At 45.3% G+C, this 25,049-nt stretch overlaps 2 protein-coding genes across 2 annotated transcripts; one reads left to right on the forward strand and one right to left on the reverse strand.

Moving 5' to 3' along the window:
• Window positions 1–2,351: 2,351 nt before the first annotated feature.
• LOC123054777 (adenosylhomocysteinase-like) lies at window positions 2,352–5,249 on the forward strand. The gene is made up of 3 exons (XM_044478623.1): window positions 2,352–3,141; window positions 4,167–4,703; window positions 4,795–5,249. The coding sequence occupies exons 1-3, from the start codon at window positions 2,431–2,433 to the stop codon at window positions 5,002–5,004; spliced, it is 1,458 nt and encodes a 485-aa protein (XP_044334558.1). The 5' UTR covers window positions 2,352–2,430; the 3' UTR covers window positions 5,005–5,249.
• An 874-nt stretch (window positions 5,250–6,123) lies between these two features.
• Window positions 6,124–12,006, reverse strand: LOC123054776 (serine carboxypeptidase-like). The gene is made up of 9 exons (XM_044478622.1): window positions 11,577–12,006; window positions 11,317–11,488; window positions 11,086–11,205; window positions 10,611–10,754; window positions 10,369–10,519; window positions 10,082–10,170; window positions 9,748–10,006; window positions 9,133–9,266; window positions 6,124–6,504 (listed from the first exon to the last, which is right to left on the reverse strand). The coding sequence occupies exons 1-9, from the start codon at window positions 11,948–11,950 to the stop codon at window positions 6,379–6,381; spliced, it is 1,569 nt and encodes a 522-aa protein (XP_044334557.1). The 5' UTR covers window positions 11,951–12,006; the 3' UTR covers window positions 6,124–6,378.
• Between the last annotated feature and the right edge of the window lie 13,043 nt (window positions 12,007–25,049).

Here is a 25,049-nt window from a genome sequence, read left to right on the forward strand (position 1 = left end):
AGCCCAGAGTAATCCTATTATTATTATTATTATTATTATTATTATTATTATTATTATTATTATTATTATTATCATTATTTGTGCATCATCACATTGCATCGGCAACACGTTGCCTTCGTACCGGATTATCTAGGTGTTTTATTAAAATTTAGCCCCATTATATTTTGTCATTCGTCCGAAAGGTGAATGGTAGGCCCTCATGTTCCTTGACCTTTTGCTCGGAGACCACGGGGCACTTGCACGTTGCTAGGGATGAAAACGGCGCGGAAACGGGCGAAACTGGGTGCTACCATATTTGTTTTCATATTTTTTTGCAGAAGCGGAAACGAATACAGAAACCCCGGAAACAAATACGGAAACAAATACTACCGAAAACAGACACGGAGCGAATACAGAGCGGACACAGAAACAAAATGGTTTGTTGACCAGAACTTAAAACCCCCTTGAATCATAGAGAAATATAGACAATAAACAAATAAATTTATGGAATTGTTAACATGACTACAAAATAATATGGTTGTGTGAGCAACATAGGATATTATTGTAGTAGTACATGACAATTCCGTATAGGGTCTAGTTGAGTACATGTGTGCTAATAAAATTTGGTCCTCAAATGACCCATTCTGCTCATTTTACTCATTCTTTCATTGTGTGTTGTTTGGTAGTTGGGCTACAAAGCAGTCATAGGCCTATAGTAGAAACAAAAATTCCATATTTACGGAAACGGAAAGTTCCGTTTCCATGTCTATTCCACCGGAAAACACCATTTTGTTTTTGTTTCCGTTTCCGCATAAAAAAATTCCATTTCCATTTCCGTTTTGCAAATTTCCATTTCCGTTTTCATATTTCCTCTCCGTTTCCATTTTTCCTGCGAAAAAGCGGAAACTTTCCACTCCATTTTCATCCCTACACGTTGCCTCGTGGCACCATGTGAAATTATTTTATAAATGAAAATAAATGTTCTCAAAACAAGTCAGACTTGTTACATTATAACGAAGCTGCACGCCGAATTTTATCTGATTCGAAGTCCGTTAGCTACCTGAACGTTTGAATATGTGACGATATTAGCAGATCTATATATAAATGATTTTGCTAAATAAAACTTGCAATCGGGCCAACCACTTCCTTCTTTTCTGTTAGCCAAGAGCCTCCTAAACTAGCCCCAAACTAGCCCAAACCCCTCCCTATTTAAGCATCACTCACCTTCCTAATCTAGCCTAAAACGATCCTAAAAAAATCCAGCCTAAACCTAAAATCCTTCTCAATTTCTGCTCCCCCAACGCCAATTGTCACCTCACCACCCAACCCCCTCCCTCTCAGGTCTGAAGAGATAGATCCTAACTGAAACCCTAGCCCTACCAGCCGAAAAATATATGATGGTATCATTCCACCCCTCTGGGATTACCTTATTATTAATTGCCTCCAACACTTCATATGTAAGCTTATATTTGAAAATGTGCCGATATTTTTTCGAAAAACAGCACATGCATACCATCGATCCTAGGGGCCTTTCAATCCCTGATGTAGAATAGGGCTTTCTTAACCTCCTCTGATGTATATGGCTGTGTCAAAGGATTCTTCATAGCTTCTGATATAGGCGGTATGACTTTGTTCAACACATCCGAATCTGTTCAACTACTTCGGTAGTGAATAGACCTGCAAATAATCCGAGATGAAAGGATTTAAAAAGGGCAAATCATGCCAAATGCCTTGATCATCCTTTAGGGACTATTTGATACGCAGTATTCTAAAATCACGGGAATCGAAAAAAATTAGGACTGCAATGCCATGGTTATCTCAATCCTAAACGATCCTTGATTGTTTGATTGCATTATATGAAAAACAAGGAATTCTTTCAAAGAGGTTTGCTTGGATGCTAAACAACCTATAGAAAATAGTAGAGAGAAATCCATAGAAAAAATTTCTATAGGATCAATCGTATGAATCAAACAACCAATATGAAAAAAAAAGATCCTAAAGATTCTAATCCGTGGAAATTCCAATGAAAATTCTTTGAATCAAAGGAGCCCTTAGTTTTTTATCATATTTCTCTTCCTGCGTTCAACAAAGTTATGAAAGAAATTGGTATTTTTGTCTCCAAAAAGTATTAATTCTGTAGTATTATTATAGTAATTTTGGTTGTAGGTTTAACTAGGAGGGGATCAAATAAACCATGGAGGGAAAAAAAGTTTCGATTCGTAATTTTGCCAGCCGCCAGGGTTGTTCTGACAAATCATCCGGTGGTTTGGTGAGGCGTGGCACTGACCGTTGATACACAATTGAACGGCCTGGATTGGCCCAGTCCATTTCCACTGGACGCGCTCCCCATAAAACCCTCCTCACCCCAAAGCCCCCAAACCCTCTCCCATCGCCGCCTCCCCCCACCACTCCCCCTCCACCTCTGCTAGATCCAATCCACCAACCTTCTCCATGGCGCTCTCCGTGGAGAAGACCGCCTCCGGCCGGGAGTACAAGGTCAAGGACCTCTCCCAGGCCGACTTCGGCCGCCTCGAGCTCGAGCTCGCCGAGGTGGAGATGCCGGGCCTCATGGCCTGCCGCGCCGAGTTCGGGCCCTCGCAGCCCTTCAAGGGCGCCCGGATCTCCGGCTCCCTCCACATGACCATCCAGACCGCCGTGCTCATCGAGACCCTCACCGCCCTCGGCGCCGAGGTCCGCTGGTGCTCCTGCAACATCTTCTCCACCCAGGACCACGCCGCCGCCGCCATCGCGCGCGACTCGGCCGCCGTCTTCGCCTGGAAGGGCGAGACGCTCGAGGAGTACTGGTGGTGCACCGAGCGCTGCCTCGACTGGGGCGCCGGCGGCGGCCCCGACCTCATCGTCGACGACGGCGGCGACGCCACGCTGCTCATCCACGAGGGCGTCAAGGCCGAGGAGGAGTTCGAGAGGTCCGGCAAGGTCCCCGACCCGGCGTCCACCGACAACCCCGAGTTCAAGATCGTGCTCACCATCATCCGCGACGGGCTCAAGACCGACGCCCGCAAGTACCGCAAGATGAAGGAGAGGCTCGTCGGCGTCTCCGAGGAGACCACCACCGGCGTCAAGAGGCTCTACCAGATGCAGGAGTCCGGCACCCTCCTCTTCCCCGCCATCAACGTCAACGACTCCGTCACCAAGAGCAAGGTATACTTCCTTCCTCTGTTCCCGTTTTCCATTTCAGATCTGATGCTCTGTGCCAGCGAGCTTCTACTTGTTTGAGCGTAGTAGTATTGTTTTACATGTTTATGTTGTAGATCTGATTATTTTAGTATTTAGATCTCGTTGTTGCCTAGTTTAGATAAGGCTCAGTGGTGAAGCAGCGCTGCGGTATTAGACCTAGATCTGTGTTTTTGTCTGTGGGTTTAGTGTCTGTTACGCTGGTTGTCAACTACTATCTGACTAGCTAATAATAACATTAGTCACATGTTTTCTGAATCTGACGGCGATGGAGGGTCTAATTATAGAACGACCTGCTTGACAAACGATGGAGGGTCTAATTATAGAACGACCTGCTTGACAAATTTTATTATGTTAGCATGAAACACTGCTATGTCATGCACTGAATTATGTGATTTATTCTGTGCAGTTTGTTTAATGTTCTCTTGTTTTGTTTTAATCAGAAGGTAGAATGAAATGACATGTTAATCTTGCTAACAATTTATGTATTAAAAGCAAACACTAATCTATGTGTCTTCTGAACAGTTTGGCAACATTTACGTTTGTTCTGTATCTTCCTCTTTGGGTTTAGTGTTTGTTATGCTGGTTAACCAACTTACTAATAATAACATTAGTTGAATGTTTGCTGGATCTGACGGCCAGGGTGGGTCTGAATATAGAATATCATTCGAGCATGAAGCATTATGACATGCACTGAATCATGTTATTTATTCTATTTAGTTGTTTGTTTAATCAATTTACTCTTGGTCTGCTTTAACCGAAAGGTAGAATGCAATGACATGTTCACCTTCTAACAGTTACTGACCTATATTGAAAAGAAAAACACTAATCTGAGTTTACAACCTTTACGGTATGCCATGCTTGATTATGTGATTTATTCTTAGTAATTGTTGGTTCAATGTACTCTTGCTCTGTTTTAATCAGAAGTTAGAATGCATGGCATATTCACCTTGCTAGGAAATACTAATCTGGAGTATGTTTCTTGTCAACAGTTTGACAACCTTTACGGTTGCCGCCACTCGCTCCCTGATGGTCTTATGAGGGCCACTGATGTTATGATCGCCGGCAAGGTTGCTGTGGTCTGCGGTTATGGTGATGTTGGCAAGGGCTGTGCCGCTGCACTCAAGCAGGCTGGTGCCCGTGTGATCGTGACAGAGATTGACCCCATCTGTGCCCTTCAGGCCCTGATGGAGGGTATCCAGATCCTCACCTTGGAGGATGTTGTCTCTGATGCTGACATCTTTGTGACCACCACTGGAAACAAGGACATCATCATGGTGGACCACATGAGGAAGATGAAGAACAATGCCATTGTCTGCAACATTGGTCACTTTGACAACGAGATCGACATGAACGGCCTCGAGACCTACCCTGGTGTCAAGCGCATCACCATCAAGCCTCAGACTGACCGTTGGGTCTTCCCCGAGACCAACACTGGCATCATTGTTCTTGCTGAGGGCCGTCTGATGAACCTTGGCTGTGCCACTGGCCACCCCAGCTTTGTCATGTCTTGCTCATTCACTAACCAGGTAAGATCAGTGTGTAGTCTACTGGCAACTAGTATGAGTTAACAGCTGATACAAGTATGAAGTTAACATCCAATTTTGTGCTTTCCTTTAGGTCATTGCTCAGCTCGAGTTGTGGAAGGAGAAGGCCACCGGCAAGTACGAGAAGAAGGTGTATGTTCTCCCCAAACACCTCGACGAGAAGGTCGCCGCCCTCCACCTGGGCAAGCTCGGTGCCAGGCTGACCAAGCTCACCAAGGCCCAGTCTGAGTACATCAGCATCCCAGTTGAGGGTCCCTACAAGCCTGCGGCGTACCGGTACTAGTGTGTGTGTGTCCAGCACGACTAGCGGCTGGCCTGAGCGGCGGCACTCTGCCACGGCGACCTATGAACCTGTTTTCCTTTGCATTATCTATCTAGATATAGGTGTGTGTTCTCTTAGGTGGAGGATTTGTCACGGTTATGTTTTTAGACCGGTGAGGGTGTGGTGGACGGAGGTGGCGTTTGCTTTTGCCCAGAAATAATGGTGTTATTATTTTGGATTTAAATGAGGAGGTGTGATTTGCCGGATATAGTTTGTCTTCTTTATTCTACATGTCTGATGCTCCCTCCCATCACAATTTACTAGGGATGCAAATTTGGAACCTTTAGGGTGTACGCTCTGACCCTACTTATAATTAATCAAATGAACTGAAGTTTAAAAAATGAAGTGAATTCGGAAAAAATTACTAAATTTTGTTCAACTAAAGAGGGTTGGAGGGTGCCCTCAACGTTTCAAATTTGTGTTCCTAAAATTATCTGTGGTTTTCAAACTAGTCCATGCGTAGTTCTTGCAATGGGCTGAGCTCCAAGCGTTTGTTTACCTGCGCCAGTTTTCAGGTTCCCATTGTTACAAACCCGTTGAACACAAAACGGGTCCTGTGTGTCGAACCAGGGACTGCAGTTCCGAAAAGATCAAGGCCTCTGGTTTAAAAGGAAAAGTGAACAATAGCAAAAGTGAAGGAAACACATAGAAATTTATAGTAAGTTTTCGTATGGTGGCACTATTCAAGACTTTGGGTCCAAAGGAACGGAAGAAATTTTCCTTTGGCCTCAATTTGAGAGAAAAATTGTAGAAATTTTACAATCCACTTGGATCTCTTTCCATATTTCTATGAGACCGAATCCTTGTTGGCATTATAACATATTCCCTCAGTGATCTAAACGCTCTTATATTTTTTTACACAGGGAGTAGCTAATTATACCTTTTTATGGGGTCTGCTTTTGATTTGACTCTTATTATAGGATTCCTATGTTTTCTAATTTTCATGAACCAAACACCCAAGTTTACAAACTTCCTACGTTTTCTAACCCTCTGTTTTACACATGCATTGCTATCAAATTCCTACGTTTTTTCCTTTCATGTGTTTTTAGAATCCTGTGAACCAGAGAAGGCCCAAGGAAATGCATAAACTAGTCCACATGTCACTCATAGGAGACAATCTTCATGACACATTCGCATTATCCATTATCCGTACGCCACAATCCTCTGAAAGCCTTTTATTACACGCTCGTCTAACCTCGAGCACCATACAAGGGAAATATCATATGTATGGTCACCAACGAGCTTCTCATCACCTAAGATCATCCCAAGGCATATGCGCCACTAGATACATTACACTAGTCCAAGGGGGTCTAGTGCAGAGAGCGCAAGGATGGATTACATGGCGAAGTCAAGCCTCTGAGAGCCCGAGGCATCTGAGAGGTTTCCTGAAGTCCACCTCTTGAGCATCTCCAAGGCGGCCTTCGGTTGATCCATGGGTACCATGTGACCAGAATCATGGACCTGATCATAGTGACAAAAACATCTCGAGTTAGTAGTAAAATGCAAACTAATTGTGAGTTTGTTCCACAGTAAATGTGGGACACAATACGCAACAGGCATTTGCCCTTGTAACACTCTGCGTACACACCTAAGTTGATCTCAATCATTTCTACAATTTTGCACTGAATATTTGTGAGTATATACAAACCTCTCTGAAATTTGGCCTGGTTATCTCTACTCCTAATGGACGAGTTGGTGAATCGTCTCCGCGGTTTATTTTCGCTGGTTTTTTTTCGTCTCTCCTCCCACCACCCCCTCCCACCCTGGTCCACGGTTTATTTTCGCTGATTTTTTTCTGTCTCTCCTCCCACCACCCCCTCCCACCCTGGTCCATCAGTTTATTTTTCTCTCCACTCTTTATTACAACCAGAACTTTGCTAACGTATAACAAATCACGGATCTAACTTCCTTAAATTATGCAAATCAATCGATTCCTTTTATTGGTTCAATTTGTCTTAGGAAACAAATAACAGATTTTCAGAAAACAAATAATACATTTTAATCTAACTTCCTTAAATTATGCAAATCAATTGATCCCTTTTATTGGTTCAATTTGTCTTAGGAAACAAATAACAGATTTTCAGGAAACAAATAATACATTTTAATCTAACTTTCCTAACTTATCTAAATCAATCGATTTCTCTTATTAGTGAAATTTGTTTTAGGAAACAAATAACAGACACGTCACAACTTTCCTCCCAATAAATAGTTTCTTAACATTTGCAAATTTTCCTAATCAAACACGTCACAAACGGGCAGGTACTGATATCACGTTACCAAACAATAAAACCCCATTTGCATAGAAATCAGTTCAAAAATCCTAATTTTCCTAAATTTTTACCTTTCCTTGATAACAACCAATATTTCCTACGTTTTCCACCTATTGAAGGAAATCACCCCTCCATCGATATTAGCATTTTTTGAACTGAGATCTCCGGGTTATGATTTTTTTTGCGATTCTTTCCAATTGTGACCTCTCCTTCCACTCCGGCTCCTTCTCGCATAAACACCTCCACCACAGCCAGGTGACACCGCCCCAGACCTCTTGCCTCTCCACACCTTCTCCGCCACCTACTTTTCGTACTCCATTAACAATCCCTCCGCCACATTTGTCCACGGCGGTGTCGAGGGCATGGCGCAACAGGGTACCAGCGGTAGAGCAGCGCATAGCAGCAGGAAGCAACACGCAGCAGGCGAGGCGAGCGGCCGACGGTGGAGGGCAGAGATGCGGCCGGCGTGGCTGAGGGGGCGGCCGGCAGAAGATGGCCACGACTGGAGGCAGCGCGAGGCAGGGGCGCGACAGCGGGGCGAGCGAAGGGATAGGCGGCAGCAGACGGGGCGAGCGCAGCCAGCGAGAGTGTGGCGCGCGGCCAGGGTGTGTGTCGCGCGGGGCACAGTGGTGCGGTGGCTGCGGCGAGCGCGACGGCAGCGGCGGGCGCGACCGACGCGGTGTAGCACGGGCGTGGGCATGGAAAGGGAGTGGCCCCGCGGGCGCGGAAGAAGAGCGGCAGGCTCGGGCATGGGCGTGCATAGGAGCGGGCATGTGCCACGAGGTCAAGCCAAGGAGCTCGGTGGCTACCCCTGCAATGGCCATGGCGGACGGCGGTTCTCGGCCACGGCGAAATACCTAACGAGAGCAAACGAGAGGGGAAACAGGGGAAAGGCAAGAGGAGATCATGGCAGTGGCAATGGCGCCCTAGGGGAAGACATGGGAGCTCGGGGCGGCGCGGATCGAACGGCAATGTCACGGTGGCCCAAGGTTGAGGAAGACGGCAGCGACGTCGATGCGGGGGTGCTAGACTTGATCTCGTTGGCGCAGACGAAGTAGCGAAGGCGTTCGGAGCTCCTCGACAAGCTCCTAGCCCGCAGGGAGGGCAGTGGCCATGTGGACGGGGTCGGTCATGGTGGCCGTGGCGTCTGACTTCGTCCAGATCGACAGGATCGAGCGAGCGAGGAGGAGAAGTGGATTTGGGAGGGGGCGTCGAGGAGGAGTGGGCCATGGGGGCAGGGAAGGAAGGGCGTCACCCTTATCCATTCCCCTTCGATGCCAGCGAGGTGGTCGGGCGGGAGCCCGGCTCTGTAGCGACGCGGCTCGGAGAACAGGAGAAGACGACCGCGCGGGGACCGGACCGCTGAGCCGGTTCGGTGGCAAGGCCCGGGGGGCAGGGCGAATCCCCTTTTACATCGTCCTTTTGGTTTTTCAATGTATTCTAATCTGTTTCTCCTTTTACCGTTTTCTATTTATTCTTATCAACTAAATAATCTCTACTCCTAATGTCTCAGTTGGTAGTCTCCGTTTCGGATTTATTTTCGTCCCACCTCCCGAGTGAGGGAGAGGGGGAGAAAGAGTGAGGAAGAGGGAGGGAGAGGGTGTGTGTGTGAGAATTTGATGGTAAAAAAGGTCGTCAATGTCACTTAATATGTATGAGAATATTAAATGTAATATTAACATAATTGATATTGAACTTTTAAAGTTAATGTGGCCCCGTTGCAACGCACGGGCGTTCTTCTAGTATTGTTTGTTCCAGAACTGACTGTGACTGTTGGTGAGAAAGAGGGGGGGGGGGGTCAGCTTTTGCGTTTGCATACCTTCAAGAAACTCAATGGCCCGTGGCTTTTTAGAACGCCGGCTTCTTTCCCATCAACCATGAAGGGCTTCTCAGTTGAGGACACGAAGGCTTTCTTTCCAGACCATTCCATAGAGTCTACCCATCTTGAGTTCCCTGCCCAAGTCACCAATAGATTACGCATGTCATCAGGAAAAGCACAGCTAGGATCAGGAAAACCAATAGTGGAGCATATTTTGAACCGTGTATCGTTGTACTTATTTCATCAATTTGCTGATATGTACAACACCCATATATCGTCATACTTATTTCATCAATTTGCCGATATGTACAACACAACATGAAAAGCATTGAAGGTAGATTTTATCCCTTTTTGTGATTTGAAAAGTATAGGTGACCTCTACTAGGTCATTATATATGCCTTGCGATATGTACAACCGTATATAAATTCTTAATGGATCTCTTGCACGAATCACAATTGTAAGGAAGCATAGCACACGTATCAGATGACAAAAGTGTAGCAATGTCATTCTCAGCATGAAGAATGTCAGATGAAATATGTGGTATGGACAAAACAGAAGCAAATTATAGCATACAATTTTCAAGAGTTTTCTGTTGCAAGTTGTAAAACACTCACCTAGCCAGTTGCATATGAGATCATACTCCCCAGCATAAATCAGCACTTTGATGTCGTTCTCAAGGAGTTCAGGGATCCCAACTTCAAGGTTCCTCATCCAATCTAAGAGCATAGCCTGATAGACAGTCGGGCTGCATGAAACAAACTCTATGTCTCCAACTCCTAGGCTCTGTCTGACAGATTTCAGGTTGAGAAACTTCTCCAAATTAGAGAAATCATAGCATAGGCTCCCCACACATGGCTTCCTGATGTCATAATACTGCAAAAATGAGGTGATCAATCAGAAAACTTCGGAAAATAAGGAAGAGCCAAAAGCTTTTGTATTCCACCCTACATTTTTGCTCCCAATTATCAACCGGATGGAACTGAATATTGTATTGCAAACAAAATAGGCAGCAAGGCAAGATACAGTGCCAGAGGTACCTGAAACAAAAGATAAAATTAAGTTCGATATATACATGTTATGAGGTATATCAGAGTTTGGCTTATGCCTTTTGTTGTTTTGAAATGAAATTGTCACAACAAAGCAAGGAAGGGTGTTAATGAACAGTCTCCAAGAGGCCAAATTAACCAATGCTAGAGATTTACACAGAAGCAAACCAGGAGTCCAGGAATAATTACCACAAAGCTTGACAGCAAATTCACAAGCAGGAACTATTTTATTGATCTTGCTAAATTCTGATTGTGTGATCAAACCCATATCCAATGCATAATCGGTGTATGCCTTATACTGTATCGCTGGATCTGTAAGTCCATTACCAATTGCAAAACCCTGAAAAATTAACAGAAAGAGTGGATTAAAACGACAAGAAACCTTTATAGCACAGAACAATATGGATTAATCCAGAAAGAGATGACTAAACCTTCAAATTGATGTGAATGCCCTCATTGTTCTTGTTCCCCTTGTACACCCGAGTTGCAAAGGCAGGAATGTAGTGCCCAGCATATGACTCCCCAGTTATATAGAAATCGTTTTCAACATACTCCGGGTGCTCCTTGAAGAAGGCCTATCAAAATCGCATGCAGAGAGATGCAAGGAACTTATGAGTAAAAACACAGAAGGCCATTTTTGCTTCTTGATTGCAACTCACAAATAAGGGTAATCAATCACTCTGGTTAACCTCAACTCTTGCATAACTAACCTTGTCGCCACAATAGGAAGCAACCACATTTACGGTAGGGATTAACAATACATATGATGCATGTCTTCCTACTACGTACATATGCTCACTGACAGGGAATGCATACCGTAATATTTCAAGTTCATAATAATGAAGCAGGGATTATCTTCATTTCATTTATATACATCCTATCACAATAGGAACAAGTATTAATTACCTGCAGGAAGTCATACAGGTCGTTGCTGACGCTCGCTTCGTTATGGCGGGTATCGCGCGAATCAGAGCTGTAGCTGAACCCAGTCCCAGTTGGCTGATCAACATAGATAAGATTCGACTCCTGCAGCAGCCAATATCCAATTCCAAACAGAGAGAAGATTATACATACAGGGTTCTAAAAAATACTTTACAGATTGATTGATTAGTAAACAAGTCTGTATATATAATATACCTGATCCCAGCCAAAGTCATTCCAGAGTAGAGACATGTTGTCCGCTATGTGGAAGGGGCCATTCTCGTAGAAGAGGGCTAGCTCGCTGCTGCAGCCGGGCCCTCCCGTCAGCCAGATCACCACGGGGTCCTCCTTCTTGTGCCGCCTGGATTCGAAGAAGAAGTAGAAGAGCCTGCACTCAAGAGCGGCAGATGTCAAGACACAGAGGAACTGGATCCTCACGAGAAACACGGTATGAACGAAGAGGAGGCGGAGCTCACCTGGCGTCGTGGGTGGTGGGGAGGCGGTAGTACCCGGCGTGGTGCCCGAGGTTGCTCACCGACGTGTCGCCGCTGCCGTCGTCTCCGGCCACCAGAGACGCGAGGCGGATCGGCCTCTCGACGAGGGTCCCGGCCGGGAGAGCATCGCCGCCGCCGACGCCGACGCCGCCGGGGCGGCGGGGGGAGGCGTCGCGGGGGTGGAGGTTGAGGGCGCGGATGAGGTCGGCGCCGGCGGAGCGGGGGGTCTTCGGGGCGAGGGAACGCGCCGAGGAGGGGAGGCGGAGCAAGGATTCGTGCTCCGGCGCGGCAGCGACGGCGGCGGCGGCGGCGAGGAGCAGAAGCAAGAGGGCTCGAGGCTGACCTGTGGGTCCCATGGCGACTGGCGGTGGTGCGGTGACCTGAACTGACGGAAATGTGGGAGTGATACTGCTGCTAGATCTTTTTGGCCTGTTTCCACGATGATGATGGGCCCACCGGTCAGAGAGAGTCGACCGCATCTTTTGACCTCGCGCGAGCAGGAGGGCGTGCGTCGTCCACGTGCCTGAGTTCTCGATGAGTCTAGATTTCCAGTCATCTCATAGTGTGTTCCCAGCTCTGCCCCTGCGAAAATAGTTTTTTTTTCTAGCGTTCCGCTAAGCTACCGGTGAATCTCTAGCCAGCGGGCTTCTGCCACCTTCTTGAGTAGTATCTCACTTCATTTGGTTTTCTTATTACTGGCATTTGATTCCTTTGCTGTTTTTCTTCGGCGTCGGTATTTCTCTGCCCGGACGTGTGTTAAGATATTTTCCTCGCAACGTGATTAGGCCAACGTCTTCCTGCTCCCGATTTTTTGCCGGGGAGCCCGCAACGTGATTAAGCCAAAGTCTTTCTCCTCTCGATTTTTGCCGATGAATCCGTGTGATTCGCCTTCTTTCTGCCTGCCGTTCCGGCGGACGATGACGGGGCGATGAGTAGATAGGTTAGGGTTTTTAGTTCTTGTAACGGTAAGGGCGACGCTTCTCCTTCGAGTCAGTCTTTCGGTCAGGTTCCAAGCCTCCTTAAGTCCACCTGCCGGGAAGAGGATTAGACGAAGCTTTGACGTAAATTCCTGCAATCTCATCGGGTCATCGATGTTAGGATTTTTCGTTGTGCATATGCGATAATGAGATTTGATGTCAAGATCTACGGATAACATCGACGACTGCGACTCTAGGGCACTGGTTCATAAGGGAGTCCCAACTGTCATTGACAAGGTCAGGCCGGCTTCGGTATAAGAGCTGCATGTCGGTGGCTCGTTCTGGTGGCGATAGTGACCGTTTGGTGATTCAAGGACCTCAATGTAATCCATATTATTTTTTGGTGCTTTGTACTTCTGGTGAACTTTTATAATAGACTCGAGTCTCTTTTTTTTGCAAAGAAATAGTTATTTCTCTTCCCGAGGCACACAAGGCCACAATTTGTTTTTTTGATATGAGACCCATCACGCTCTCATCTCATGAAGATTTTTCTCATCCCACTATCTTTTATCTAAGAAGTGACTTTGATTATTTTTCTTATTTCAAAATAGTAGTTTTGACTATTCTATTATTTCAAAATATTGGCTTAACCTATTTCAATTATATTAGAAATATACCATGTTTCAAAAAGTGATAACAGCTACTTCTAAAATAAATTTCATATTTCATTACTTCAAAACACGGTGGTTTCACTTATTTCCAAATAATTATTTCAATTATCTCATTCAAAGTGGTTTCATATTTCACAAGATCGGTGTTTCAATTATTTTCAAAGATCGGTTTCAGTTATTTCAAAGACCAATTTCAACTGTTTCAAAAATATCGGTTTCAATTATTTTTAAAAACTCATTTATATTTAAAAAAGGTTAATATTATTTTCAAAATACCCATTCAATTTAATTGATTTTGATTAGTTCAAAATATTGGTTTTGCTTTCTAAGAAGACCCATTTCAAATTTTCAAACAACCAACTTCATTTATTTTCAATCAATTACAAAAATGATTTCAGCTTCAGTAACACCCTTATCAACACTATCATATTCACGCATTTCAATAACCCGTTTCATTTTTTTAATAGACCGATCCATTTTTTCTTCGAAAAAAGTGAATTCAATTATTTCAAAAGATCGATTTCAGATTTTCACATGACCAAATGCAATTTATTAAAAAAACATGATTACAGATTCACTAACTTTTTTGTCGACACTTTCATTTCTACACATTTCTGTTGGGGAACGTAGCATGCAATTTTAAAAAAATTCCTACGATCACGCAAGATCTATCTAGGAGATGCATATCAACGAGAGGGCGAGGGTGTGTCCACGTACCCTCATAGATCGAAAGCTGAAGCGTTAGGTTAACGCGGTTGATGTAGTCGAACATCTTCACGATCCAGCCGATCTAGTACCGAACGTACGACACCTCCGAGTTCAGCACACGTTCAGTCGATGACATTCCTCGAACTCGTGATCCAGCAGAGGGTCGAGGGAGAGTTTCGTCGGCACGACGGTGTGGTGACGGTGATGGTGATGTGATCCGCGCAGGGCTTCGCCTAAGCACTACGACGCTATGATCGGAGGAGTAAACTGTGGAGGGGGGCACCGCACACGGCTAAGAGAATAACTGTTGTGCTTTGGGGTGCCCCCCTGCCCCCGTATATAAAGGAGGAGGGGAGGAGGTGGCCGGCCTAGAGGGGACGCGCCAAGGGGGGGGAGTCCTACTAGGACTCCACTCCTAGTAGGATTCGCCCCGCCTCTTTTCCTTTCTCATCGGAGGGGAAAAGGAAGGAGAGGGAGAGCGAGAGGGAAAGGGGGCCGCACCCCCTCCTCCTTGTCCAATTCGAACTCCCTTGGAGGGGGGTGCGCGCCACCCCTTGCGGGCTCCCCTCTCTCCCCTATGGCCCATGTAGGCCCAATACTTCCTCGACGGGTTCCGGTAACCCCTCGGTACTCCGAAATATACCCGAACCATTCTGAAACCATTCCGGTGTCCGAATTGTTGGAAATATGCCCTAGAGGCAATAATAAATTGGTTATTATTATATTTCCTTGTTCATGATAATTGTTTATTATCCATGCTAGAATTGTATTGATAGGAAACTCAGATACATGTGTGGATACATAGACAACACCATGTCCCTAGTAAGCCTCTAGTTGACTAGCTCATTGATCAATAGATGGTTACGGTTTCCTGACCATGGACATTGGATGTCATTAATAACGGGATCACATCATTAGGAGAATGATGTGATGGAGAGGACCCAATCCTAAGCCTAGCACAAGATCGTGTAGTTCGTTTGCTCAGAGCTTTTCTAATGTCAAGTATCATTTCCTTAGACCATGAGATTGTGCAACTCCCGGATACCGTAGGAATGCTTTGGGTGTACCAAATGTCACAACGTAACTGGGTGGCTATAAAGGTGCACTACAGGTATATCCGAAAGTGTCTGTTGGGTTGGCACGAATCGAGACTGGGATTTGTCACTCCGTGTAAACGGAGAGGTATCTCTGGGCCCACTCGGTAGGACATCATCATAATGTGCACAATGTGACCAAGGAGTTGATCACGGGATGATGTGAGTTACGGAACGAGTAAAGAGACTTGCCGGTAATGAGATTGAACAAGGTATAGGGATACCGACGATCGAATCTCGGGCAAGTAACATACCGATAGACAAAGGGAATTGCATACGGGATTGATTGAATCCCCGACATCGTGGTTCATCCGATGAGATCATCGTGGAACATGTGGGATCCAACATGGGTATCCAGATCCCGCTGTTGGTTATTGGCCGGAGAACGTCTCGGTCATGTCTGCATGGTTCCCGAACCCGTAGGGTCTACACACTTAAGGTTCGGTGACGCTAGGGTTATAGAGATATTAGTATGCGGTAACCCGAAAGTTGTTTGGAGTCCCGGATGAGATCCCGGACGTCACGAGGAGTTCCGGAATGGTCCGGAGGTAAAGATTTATATATGGGAAGTCTTATTTTGGTCGCCGGAAAAGTTTCGCACTTTATCGGTATTGTACCGGGAGTGCCGAAAGGGGTCCGGGGGTCCACCAGCCCCGGGGGGGCCACATGGGCTGTGGGGGGTGCGCCTTGGCCTATATGGGCCAAGGGAACCAGCCCCAAGAGGCCCATGCGCCAAGAGATAAGATAAACGGAGAGTCCTAAAAGGGGAAGGCACCTCCGAGGTGCCTTGGGGAGGAAGGACTCCTCCCTGGCCGCACCCTTCCTTGGAGGAAGGGCCAAGGCTGCGCCCCCCCTCTCCCTTAGCCCTATATATAGTGGGGGGGAGGGAGGGCAGCAGCAATCCAAGCCCTGGCGCCTCCCTCTCCCTCCCGTGACACCTCTTCCTCCCCGCTTGCGCTTGGCGAAGCCCTGCCGGGATCCCGCTACTTCCACCACCACGCCGTCGTGCTGCTGGATCTCCATCAACCTCTCCTCCCCCCTTGCTGGATCAAGAAGGAGGAGACGTCGCTGCTCCGTACGTGTGTTGAACGCGGAGGTGCCGTCCGTTCGACGCTAGGATCATCGGTGATTTGGATCACGACGAGTACGACTCCATCAACCCCGTTCTCTTGAACGCTTCCGCTCGCGATCTACAAGGGTATGTAGATGCACTCCCCTTCCCCTCGTTGCTAGATTACTCCATAGATTGATCTTGGTGATGCGTAGAAAATTTTGAATTTCTGCTACGTTCCCCAACAGTGGCATCATGAGCTAGGTCTATGCGTAGTTTCTATGCATGAGTAGAACACAAAGTAGTTGTGGGCGTCGATTTTGTCAATTTACTTGCCGTTACTAGTCTTATCTTGATTCAGCGGCATTGTGGGACGAAGCGGCCCGGACCGACCTTACACGTACACTTACGTGAGACAGGTTCCACCGACTGACATGCACTAGTTGCATAAGGTGGCTAGCGGGTGTCTGTCTCTCCCACTTTAGTCGGATCGGATTCGATGAAAAGGGTTCTTATGAAGGGTAAATAGAAATTGGCATATCACGTTGTGGCTTTTGCGTAGGTAAGAAATGTTCTTGCTAGAAACCCATAGCAGCCACGTAAAACATGCAACAACAATTAGAGGATGTCTAACTTGTTTTTGCAGGGTATGCTATGTGATGTGATATGGCCAAAAGGATGTGATGAATGATATATGTGATGTATGAGATTGATCATGTTCTTGTAATAGGAATCACGACTTGCATGTCGTTGAGTATGACAACCGGCAGGAGCCATAGGAGTTGTCTTAATTTATTGTATGACCTACGTGTCATTGAATAACGCCATGTAAATTACTTTACTTTATTGCTAAGCGCGTTAGCCATAGAAGTAGAAGTAATCGTTGGCGTGACAACTTCATGAAGACACAATGATGGAGATCATGATGATGGAGATCATGGTGTCATGCCGGTGACAAAGATGATCATGGTGCCCCGAAGATGGAGATCAAAGGAGCAAAATGATATTGGCCATATCATGTCACTATTTGATTGCATGTGATGTTTATCATGTTATGCATCTTATTTGATTAGAACGACGGTAGCATAAATAAGATGATCCCTCACTAAAATTTCAAGAGAAGTGTTCCCCCTAACTGTGCACCGTTGCGAAGGTTCGTTGTTTCGAAGCACCACGTGATGATCGGGTGTGATAGATTCTAACGTTCGAATACAACGGGTGTTGACGAGCCTAGCATGTACAGACATGGCCTCAGAACACATGCGAAACACTTAGGTTGACTTGACGAGCCTAGCATGTACAGACATGGCCTCGGAACACAAGAGACCGAAAGGTCGAACATGAGTCGTATAGCAGATACAATCAACATGGAGATGTTCACCGATGATGACTAGTCCGTCTCACGTGATGATCGGACACGGCCTAGTTTGACTCGGATCATGTATCACTTAGATGACTAGAGGGATGTCTATCTGAGTGGGAGTTCATTAATCAGATGAACTTAATTATCATGAACATAGTCAGTAGGTCTTTGCAAATTATGTCATAGCTTGCGCTTTAGTTCTACTGGTTAAGATATGTTCGTAGAGAAAATTTAGTTGAAAGTTGGTAGTAGCAATTATGCGGACTGGGTCCGTAAACTGAGGATTGTCCTCATTGCTGCACAGAAGGCTTATGTCCTTAATGCACCGCTCGGTGTGCTGAACCTCAGCGTCGTCTGTAGATGTTGCAAAACATCTGACATACACGTTTTGATGACTACGTGATAGTTCAGTGCGTAATGCTAACGGTTTAGAATTGTGGCACCAAAGACGGTTTTTGAAACGTTGCAGAACATATGAGATGTTCCGAAGACTGAAATTGGGATTTCAGACTAGTGCCCACGTCAAGAGGTATGAGACCTCTGACAAGTTTCTTAAGCCTGCATACTAAGGGAGAAAAACTCAATCGTTGAGCATGTGCTCAGATTGTCTGAGTGCCACAATCGCTTGAATCGAGTGGGAGTTAATCTCCCAGATGAGATAGTGATGGTTCTCCATAGTCACTGCCACCAAGCTAGTAGAGCTTCGTGATGAACTATAACATATCAGGGATAGTTATGATGATCCTTGAGCTATTCGCGATGTTTGACACCGTGAAAGTAGAAATCAAGAAGGAGCATCAATTATTGATGGTTAGTAAAACCACTAGTTTCTAGAAGGGCACAGGCAAAAGGGATACTTCATGAAACAGCAAATCATTTGCTGCTCTAGTGAAGAATCCCAAGGTTGAACCCAAACCCGAGACTAAGTGCTTCTATAATGAGGGGAACGGTCACTGAAGCAGTACTACCCTAGATACTTGGTAGATGAGAAGGCAGGCAAGGTCGACAGAAGTATATTGGATATACATTATATGAATGTGTACTTTACTAGTACTCCTAGCGGCACCAGGGTATTAGATACCGGTTCGGTTGCTAAGTGTTAGTAACTCGAAATAAAAGCTGCGGAATAAACGGAGACTAGCTAAAGGTGAGATGACGATATGTGTTGGAAGTGTTTCCAAGGTTGATGTGATCAAGCATCGCATGCTCCCTCTACCATCGAGATTTGGTGTTTGCGTTGAGCATGATTGGATTATGTTTATCGCAATACGGTTATTCATTTAAGGAGAATAATGGTTACTCTGTTTATTTGAATAATACCTTCAATGGTTTTGCACCTAAAATGAATCTCGATCGTAGTGATACACATGTTCGTGCCAAAAGATATAAAATAGTAATGATAGTTCCACATACTTGTGGCACTGCCATTTGAGTCATATTGGTATAGAACGCATGAAGAAGCTCCATGTAGATGGATCTTTGGACTCAGTCGTTTTTGAAAAGATTGAGACATGCGAACCATGTCTATTGGTATATATGCATGAAGAAACTCCATGCAGATGGATCGTTTGGACTCACTTGATTTTGAATCACTTGAGACATGCAAATCATACCACATGGGCAAGATGACTGAAAGGCCTCGTTTTCAGTAAGATGGAACAAGAGAGCAACTTATTGGAAGTAATACATTTTGATGTATGCAGTCCAATGAGTGCTGAGGCATGCAGTGGATATCGTTATGTTCTTACTTCACAGATGGTTTGAGTAGATGCTGAGTGTATTTACTTGATGAAACACAAGTCTAAATTATTGAAAGGTTCAAGTCATTTCAGAGTGAAGTTGAAGATCGTCGTGACAAGAGGATAAAATGTCTGTGATATGATCATAGAGATGAGTATCTGAGTTACGAGTTTGGCACACAATTAAGACATTGTGGAAAGTGTTTCACAATTAATGCCGCCTGGAACACCATAGTGTGATGGTGTGTCCGAACATCATAACTGCACCCTATTGGATCTGGTGCATACCATGATGTCTCTTATCGAATTACCACTATCGTTTATGGGTTAGGCATTAGAGACAACCGCATTCACTTTAAAAGGGGCACCACGCAATTCCGTTGAGACGACACCGTTTAGAGAAACCTAAGTTGTCGTTTCTTGAAAGTTTGGGGCTGCAATGCTTATGTGAAAAAAGTTTCAGGCTGATAAGCTCGAACCCAAAGCGGATAAATGCATCTTCATAGAATACCCAAAACAGTTGGGTATACCTCCTATTTCAGATCTGGAAGCAAAAGTAATTGCTTCTAGAAACGAGTCCTTTCTCGAGGAAAAGTTTCTCTCGAAAGAATTGAGTGGGAGGATGGTGGAGACTTGATAAGGTTATTGAACCGTCACTTCAACTAGTGTGTAGCAGGGCACAGGAAGTTGTTCCTGTGGCACCTACACCAATTGAAGTGGAAGCTTATGATAGTGATCATGAAACTTCGGATCAAGTCACTACCAAACCTCGTAGGACGACGAGGATGCGTACTACTTCAGAGTAATGCGTGATCCTGTCTTGGAAGTCATGTTGCTAGACAACAATGAACCTACGAGCTATGGAGAAGCGATGGTGGGCCCATATTCCGACAAATGGTTAGAAGCCATGAAATCCGAGATAGGATCCATGTATCAGAACAAAGCATGGACTTTGGTGAACTTGCCCGATGATCGGCAAGCCATTGAGATAAATGGATCTTTAAGAAGAAGACGGACATGGACGGTAATGTTACCGTCTATGAAGCTCGACTTGTGGCAAAGAGTATTTTCACAAGTTCAAGGAGTTGACTACGATGAGATTTTCTCATCCGTAGCGATGCTTAAGTCCGTCAGAATCATGTTAGCATTAGCTGCATTTATGAAATCTGGCAGATGGATGTCAAAACAAGTTTCCTTACCAATTTTCGTAAGGAAAGGTTGTATGTGATACAATCAGAAAGGTTTTGTCCATCCTAAGGATGCTAAAAGGTATGCTAGCTCCAGCGATCCTTCCATGGATTAGAGCAAGCATCTCGGAGTTAGAATATACGCTTTGATGGAGTGATCAAAGTTTTTGGGTTTATACAAAGTTTGTTAGAAACTTGTATTTACAATAAAGTGAGTGGGAGCGCTACAACATTTCTGATAAGTATATGTGAATGACATATTGTTGATCCGAAATGATGTAAAATTTCTGGAAAGCATAAAGGGTTGTTTGAAAGGAGTTTTCAAAGGAAGACCTGGATAAAGCTGCTTACATATTGGGCATCAAGATCTATAGAGATAGATCAAGACGCCTAATGATACTTTCAAAGAACGCACACCTTGACATGATTTTGAAAGAGTTCAAAATAGATCAGCAAAGAAGGAGTTCTTGGCTGTGATACAAGGTGTGAATATTGAGTAAGACTCAAGATCTGGCCACAGCAGAAGAGAGAGAAAGGACGAAGGTCGTCCCCTATGCTTTAGACGTAGGCTCTACAGTATGCTATGCTGTGTACCGCACATGAAGTGTGCCTTGCCATGAGTTGGTCAAGGGGTACAATAGTGATCCGGGAATGGATCACGTGACAGCGGTCGAACTTATCCTTAGTATCTAGTGGACTAAGGAATTTTCTCGATTATGGAGGTGAAAAGAAGTTCGTCGTAAAGGGTTACGTCGATGCAAACTTTGACACTAATCCGGATGACTCTGAGTAGTAAACCGGATTCGTATAGTAGAGCAGTTATTTGAAATGGCTCCAAGTAGCGCGTGGTAGCATCCACAAGATGACATAGATATTCGTAAAGCACACACGGATCTGAAAGGTTCAGACCCGTTGACTAATAACCTCTCTCACAAGCATAACATGATCAAACCAGAACTCATTGAGTGTTAATCACATAGTGATGTGAACTAGATTGTTGACTCTAGTAAACTCTTGGATGTTGGTCACATGGTGATGTGACGTGTGAGTGTTAATCACATGGTGATGTGAACTAGATTATTGACTCTAGTGCAAGTGGGAGACTGTTGGAAATATGCCCTAGAGGCAATAATAAATTGGTTATTATTATATTTCCTTGTTCATGATAATCGTTTATTATCCATGCTAGAATTGTATTGATAGGAAACTCAGATACATGTGTGGATACATAGACAACACCATGTCTCTAGTAAGCCTCTAGTTGACTAGCTCGTTGATCAATAGATGGTTACGGTTTCCTGACCATGGACATTGGATGTCGTTAATAACGGGATCACATCATTAGGAGAATGATGTGATGGACAAGACCCAATCCTAAGCCTAGCACAAGATCGTGTAGTTCGTTTGCTCAGAGCTTTTCTAATGTCAAGTATCATTTCCTTAGACCATGAGATTGTGCAACTCCCGGATACCGTAGGAATGCTTTGGGTGTACCAAATGTCACAACGTAACTGGGTGGCTATAAAGGTGCACTACAGGTATCTCTAAAAGTGTCTGTTGGGTTGGCACGAATCGAGACTGGGATTTGTCACTCCGTGTAAACGGAGAGGTATCTCTGGGCCCACTCGGTAGGACATCATCATAATGTGCACAATGTGACCAAGGAGTTGATCACGGGATGATGTGAGTTACGGAACGAGTAAAGAGACTTGCCGGTAACGAGATTGAACAAGGTATAGGGATACCGACGATCGAATCTCGGGCAAGTAACATACCGATAGACAAAGGGAATTGCATACGGGATTGATTGAATCCCCGACATCGTGGTTCATCCGATGAGATCATCGTGGAACATGTGGGATCCAACATGGGTATCCAGATCCCGCTGTTGGTTATTGGCCGGAGAACGTCTCGGTCATGTCTGCATGGTTCCCGAACCCGTAGGGTCTACACACTTAAGGTTCGGTGACGCTAGGGTTATAGAGATATTAGTATGCGGTAACCCAAAAGTTGTTCGGAGTCCCAGATGAGATCCCGGACATCACGAGGAGTTCCGGAATGGTCCGGAGGTAAAGATTTATATATGAGAAGTCTTATTTTGGTCGCCGGAAAAGTTTCGCACTTTATCGGTATTGTACCGGGAGTGCCGAAAGGGGTCCGGGGGTCCACCAAGGGGTCCACCAGCCCCGGGGGGCCACATGGGCTGTGGGGGGTGCGCCTTGGCCTATATGGGCCAAGGGAACCAGCCCCAAGAGGCCCATGCGCCAAGAGATAAGATAAACAGAGAGTCCTAAAAGGGGAAGGCATTTCCGAGGTGCCTTGGGGAGGAAGGACTCCTCCCTGGCCGCACCCTTCCTTGGAGGAAGGGCCAAGGCTGCGCCCCCCTCTCCCTTGGCCCTATATATAGTGGGGGGGAGGGAGGGCAGCAGCAATCCAAGCCCTGGCGCCTCCCTCTCCCTCCCGTGACACCTCTTCCTCCCCGCTTGCGCTTGGCGAAGCCCTGCCGGGATCCCGCTACTTCCACCACCACGCCGTCGTGCTGCTGGATCTCCATCAACCTCTCCTCCCCCCTTGCTGGATCAAGAAGGAGGAGACGTCGCTGCTCCGTACGTGTGTTGAACGCGGAGGTGCCGTCCGTTCGGCGCTAGGATCATCGGTGATTTGGATCACGACGAGTACGACTCCATCAACCCCGTTCTCTTGAACGCTTCTGCTCGCGATCTACAAGGGTATGTAGATGCACTCCCCTTCCCCTCGTTGCTAGATTACTCCATAGATTGATCTTGGTGATGCGTAGAAAATTTTGAATTTCTGCTACGTTCCCCAACACGAATATCATCGTCCAATATATCATTCTTTACCTCTCGACCATTTCGAGACTCCTCGTCATGTCCGTGATCTCATCCGGGACTCCGAACTATCTTCGATCACCAAAAAACATAACTCATAATACAAATCGTCATCGAACGTTAAGCGTGCGGACCCTATGGGTTCGAGAACTATGTAGACATGACCGAGACACATCTCCGGTCAATAACCAACAGCAGAACCTGGATGCGCATATTGGTTCCTGCATATTCTACGAAGATCTTTATCGGTCAAACCGCAATAACAACATACGTTATTCCCTTTGTCATCGGTATGTTACTTGCCCGAGATTCGATCGTCGGTATCATCATACCTAGTTCAATCTCGTTACGGGCAAGTCTCTTTACTCGTTCCGTAATGCATCATCCCGTAACTAACTCATTAGTCACATTTCTTGCAAGGCTTATAGTGTTTATCATTACCGAGAGGGCCCAGAGATACCTCTCCGATACTCGGAGTGACAAATCCTAATCTTGATCTATGCCAACCCAACAAACACCTTTCGGGTAGAGCATCTTTATAATCACCCAGTTACGTTGTGATGTTTGATAGCACACAAGGTGTTCCTCCGGTATTCGGGAGTTGCATAATCTCATAGTCAGAGGAATATGTATAAGTCATGAAGAAAGCAATAGCAATAAAACTTAACAATCATTATGCTAAGCTAACGGATGGGTCTTGTCCATCACATCATTCTCTACTGTTGTGATCCCGTTCATCAAATGACAACACATGTCTATGGTCAGGAAACTTAACCATCTTTGATTAACGAGCAAGTCAAGTAGAGGCATACTAGGGACACTCCGTTTTGTCTATGTATTCACACATGTACTAAGTTTCTGGTTAATACAATTCTAGCATGAATAATAAACATTTATCATGATATAAGGAAATATAAATAACAACTTTATTATTGCCTCTAGGGCATATTTCCTTCAATTTCAACAACACAAATTGAATAAGCCTTTTAGAGTGAACATATATTTTAGAAACAAAAATTGAAAAAGGATTTAGAGTGAAAAACATATATTTCAGAAGCACAAATCAAAGAAACATTCCAATTTCAATCACACATATTTCCCATTTTCTATAAAACATTCTTAGTTACACGTATTGAAACCCTAAACCCCTATGCATAGATTACTCCAATATCACCGCGGGAATCCGCGAGTTGAATGCCAAGACACATATCAAGTGAATCAATATGATACCCCAATTTTCACCTCAAGTATTCATACCGCAAGATATATATCATGTGTTCTCATCTCTGAAGATTCAATCCGACAAGACAAAACTTCAAAGGGTAAAGATTCAATTCATCATACCAAGAGTATGGAGGGTAGAAACATCATATGATCCGACTATATTAACAAAGCCCATGATAGAGATCATGAGAGAGAGATATTTATCACATAGCTACTGGTACAAACCCTCAGCCCCGAGGGTGGACTACTCCCTCCTCATCTTGGTGGCCGCCGGGATGATGAAGATGGCCACCGGTGATGATTCTCCCCTCCGGCAGGGTGCCGGAACGGGGTCTAGATTGCTTTTCGGTGGTCATAGAGGCCTGCAGCGGCGGAACTTCTGATCTAGGTTAATCCCGAAGGGTTTCAGAATATTTGGGAATTTATAGTGCAAAGAGGGGTGCAGGAGGCCACCGAGGTGGGCACAACCCACCCGGGCGCGCCCTGGTGGGTTGTGCCCCCCTCGGGGTACCCCCACGTGCTGCTCTGGCCCAATGGGTGTCTTTTGGTCCATAAAAAATCATCGTGGAGTTTCGTTACGTTTGGACTCCGTTTGGTATTGATTTCCTGCGATGTAAAAAACTAGCAAAAACAGCAACTGGCACTAGGAAGT

The sequence above is a fragment of the Triticum aestivum genome, chromosome 2D (assembly GCF_018294505.1).
Source record: "Triticum aestivum cultivar Chinese Spring chromosome 2D, IWGSC CS RefSeq v2.1, whole genome shotgun sequence".
NCBI lineage: Eukaryota > Viridiplantae > Streptophyta > Magnoliopsida > Poales > Poaceae > Triticum > Triticum aestivum.

Excerpts from the sequence above, each read along its gene's own strand:
- LOC123054777 (XM_044478623.1), top strand. The coding sequence starts at position 2,431 with ATGGCGCTCTCCGTGGAGAAGACCGCCTCCGGCCGGGAGTACAAGGTC. Across the intron at positions 3,142-4,166 it reads ACTCCGTCACCAAGAGCAAG|TTTGACAACCTTTACGGTTG; the intron begins GTATACTTCCTT and ends TCTTGTCAACAG. Across the intron at positions 4,704-4,794 it reads CTTGCTCATTCACTAACCAG|GTCATTGCTCAGCTCGAGTT; the intron begins GTAAGATCAGTG and ends GCTTTCCTTTAG.
- LOC123054776 (XM_044478622.1), bottom strand. The coding sequence starts at position 11,950 with ATGGGACCCACAGGTCAGCCTCGAGCCCTCTTGCTTCTGCTCCTCGCC. Across the intron at positions 10,755-11,085 it reads ACCTGTATGACTTCCTGCAG|GCCTTCTTCAAGGAGCACCC; the intron begins GTAATTAATACT and ends CGATTTTGATAG. Across the intron at positions 10,171-10,368 it reads ATTTGCTGTCAAGCTTTGTG|GTACCTCTGGCACTGTATCT; the intron begins GTAATTATTCCT and ends CTTTTGTTTCAG.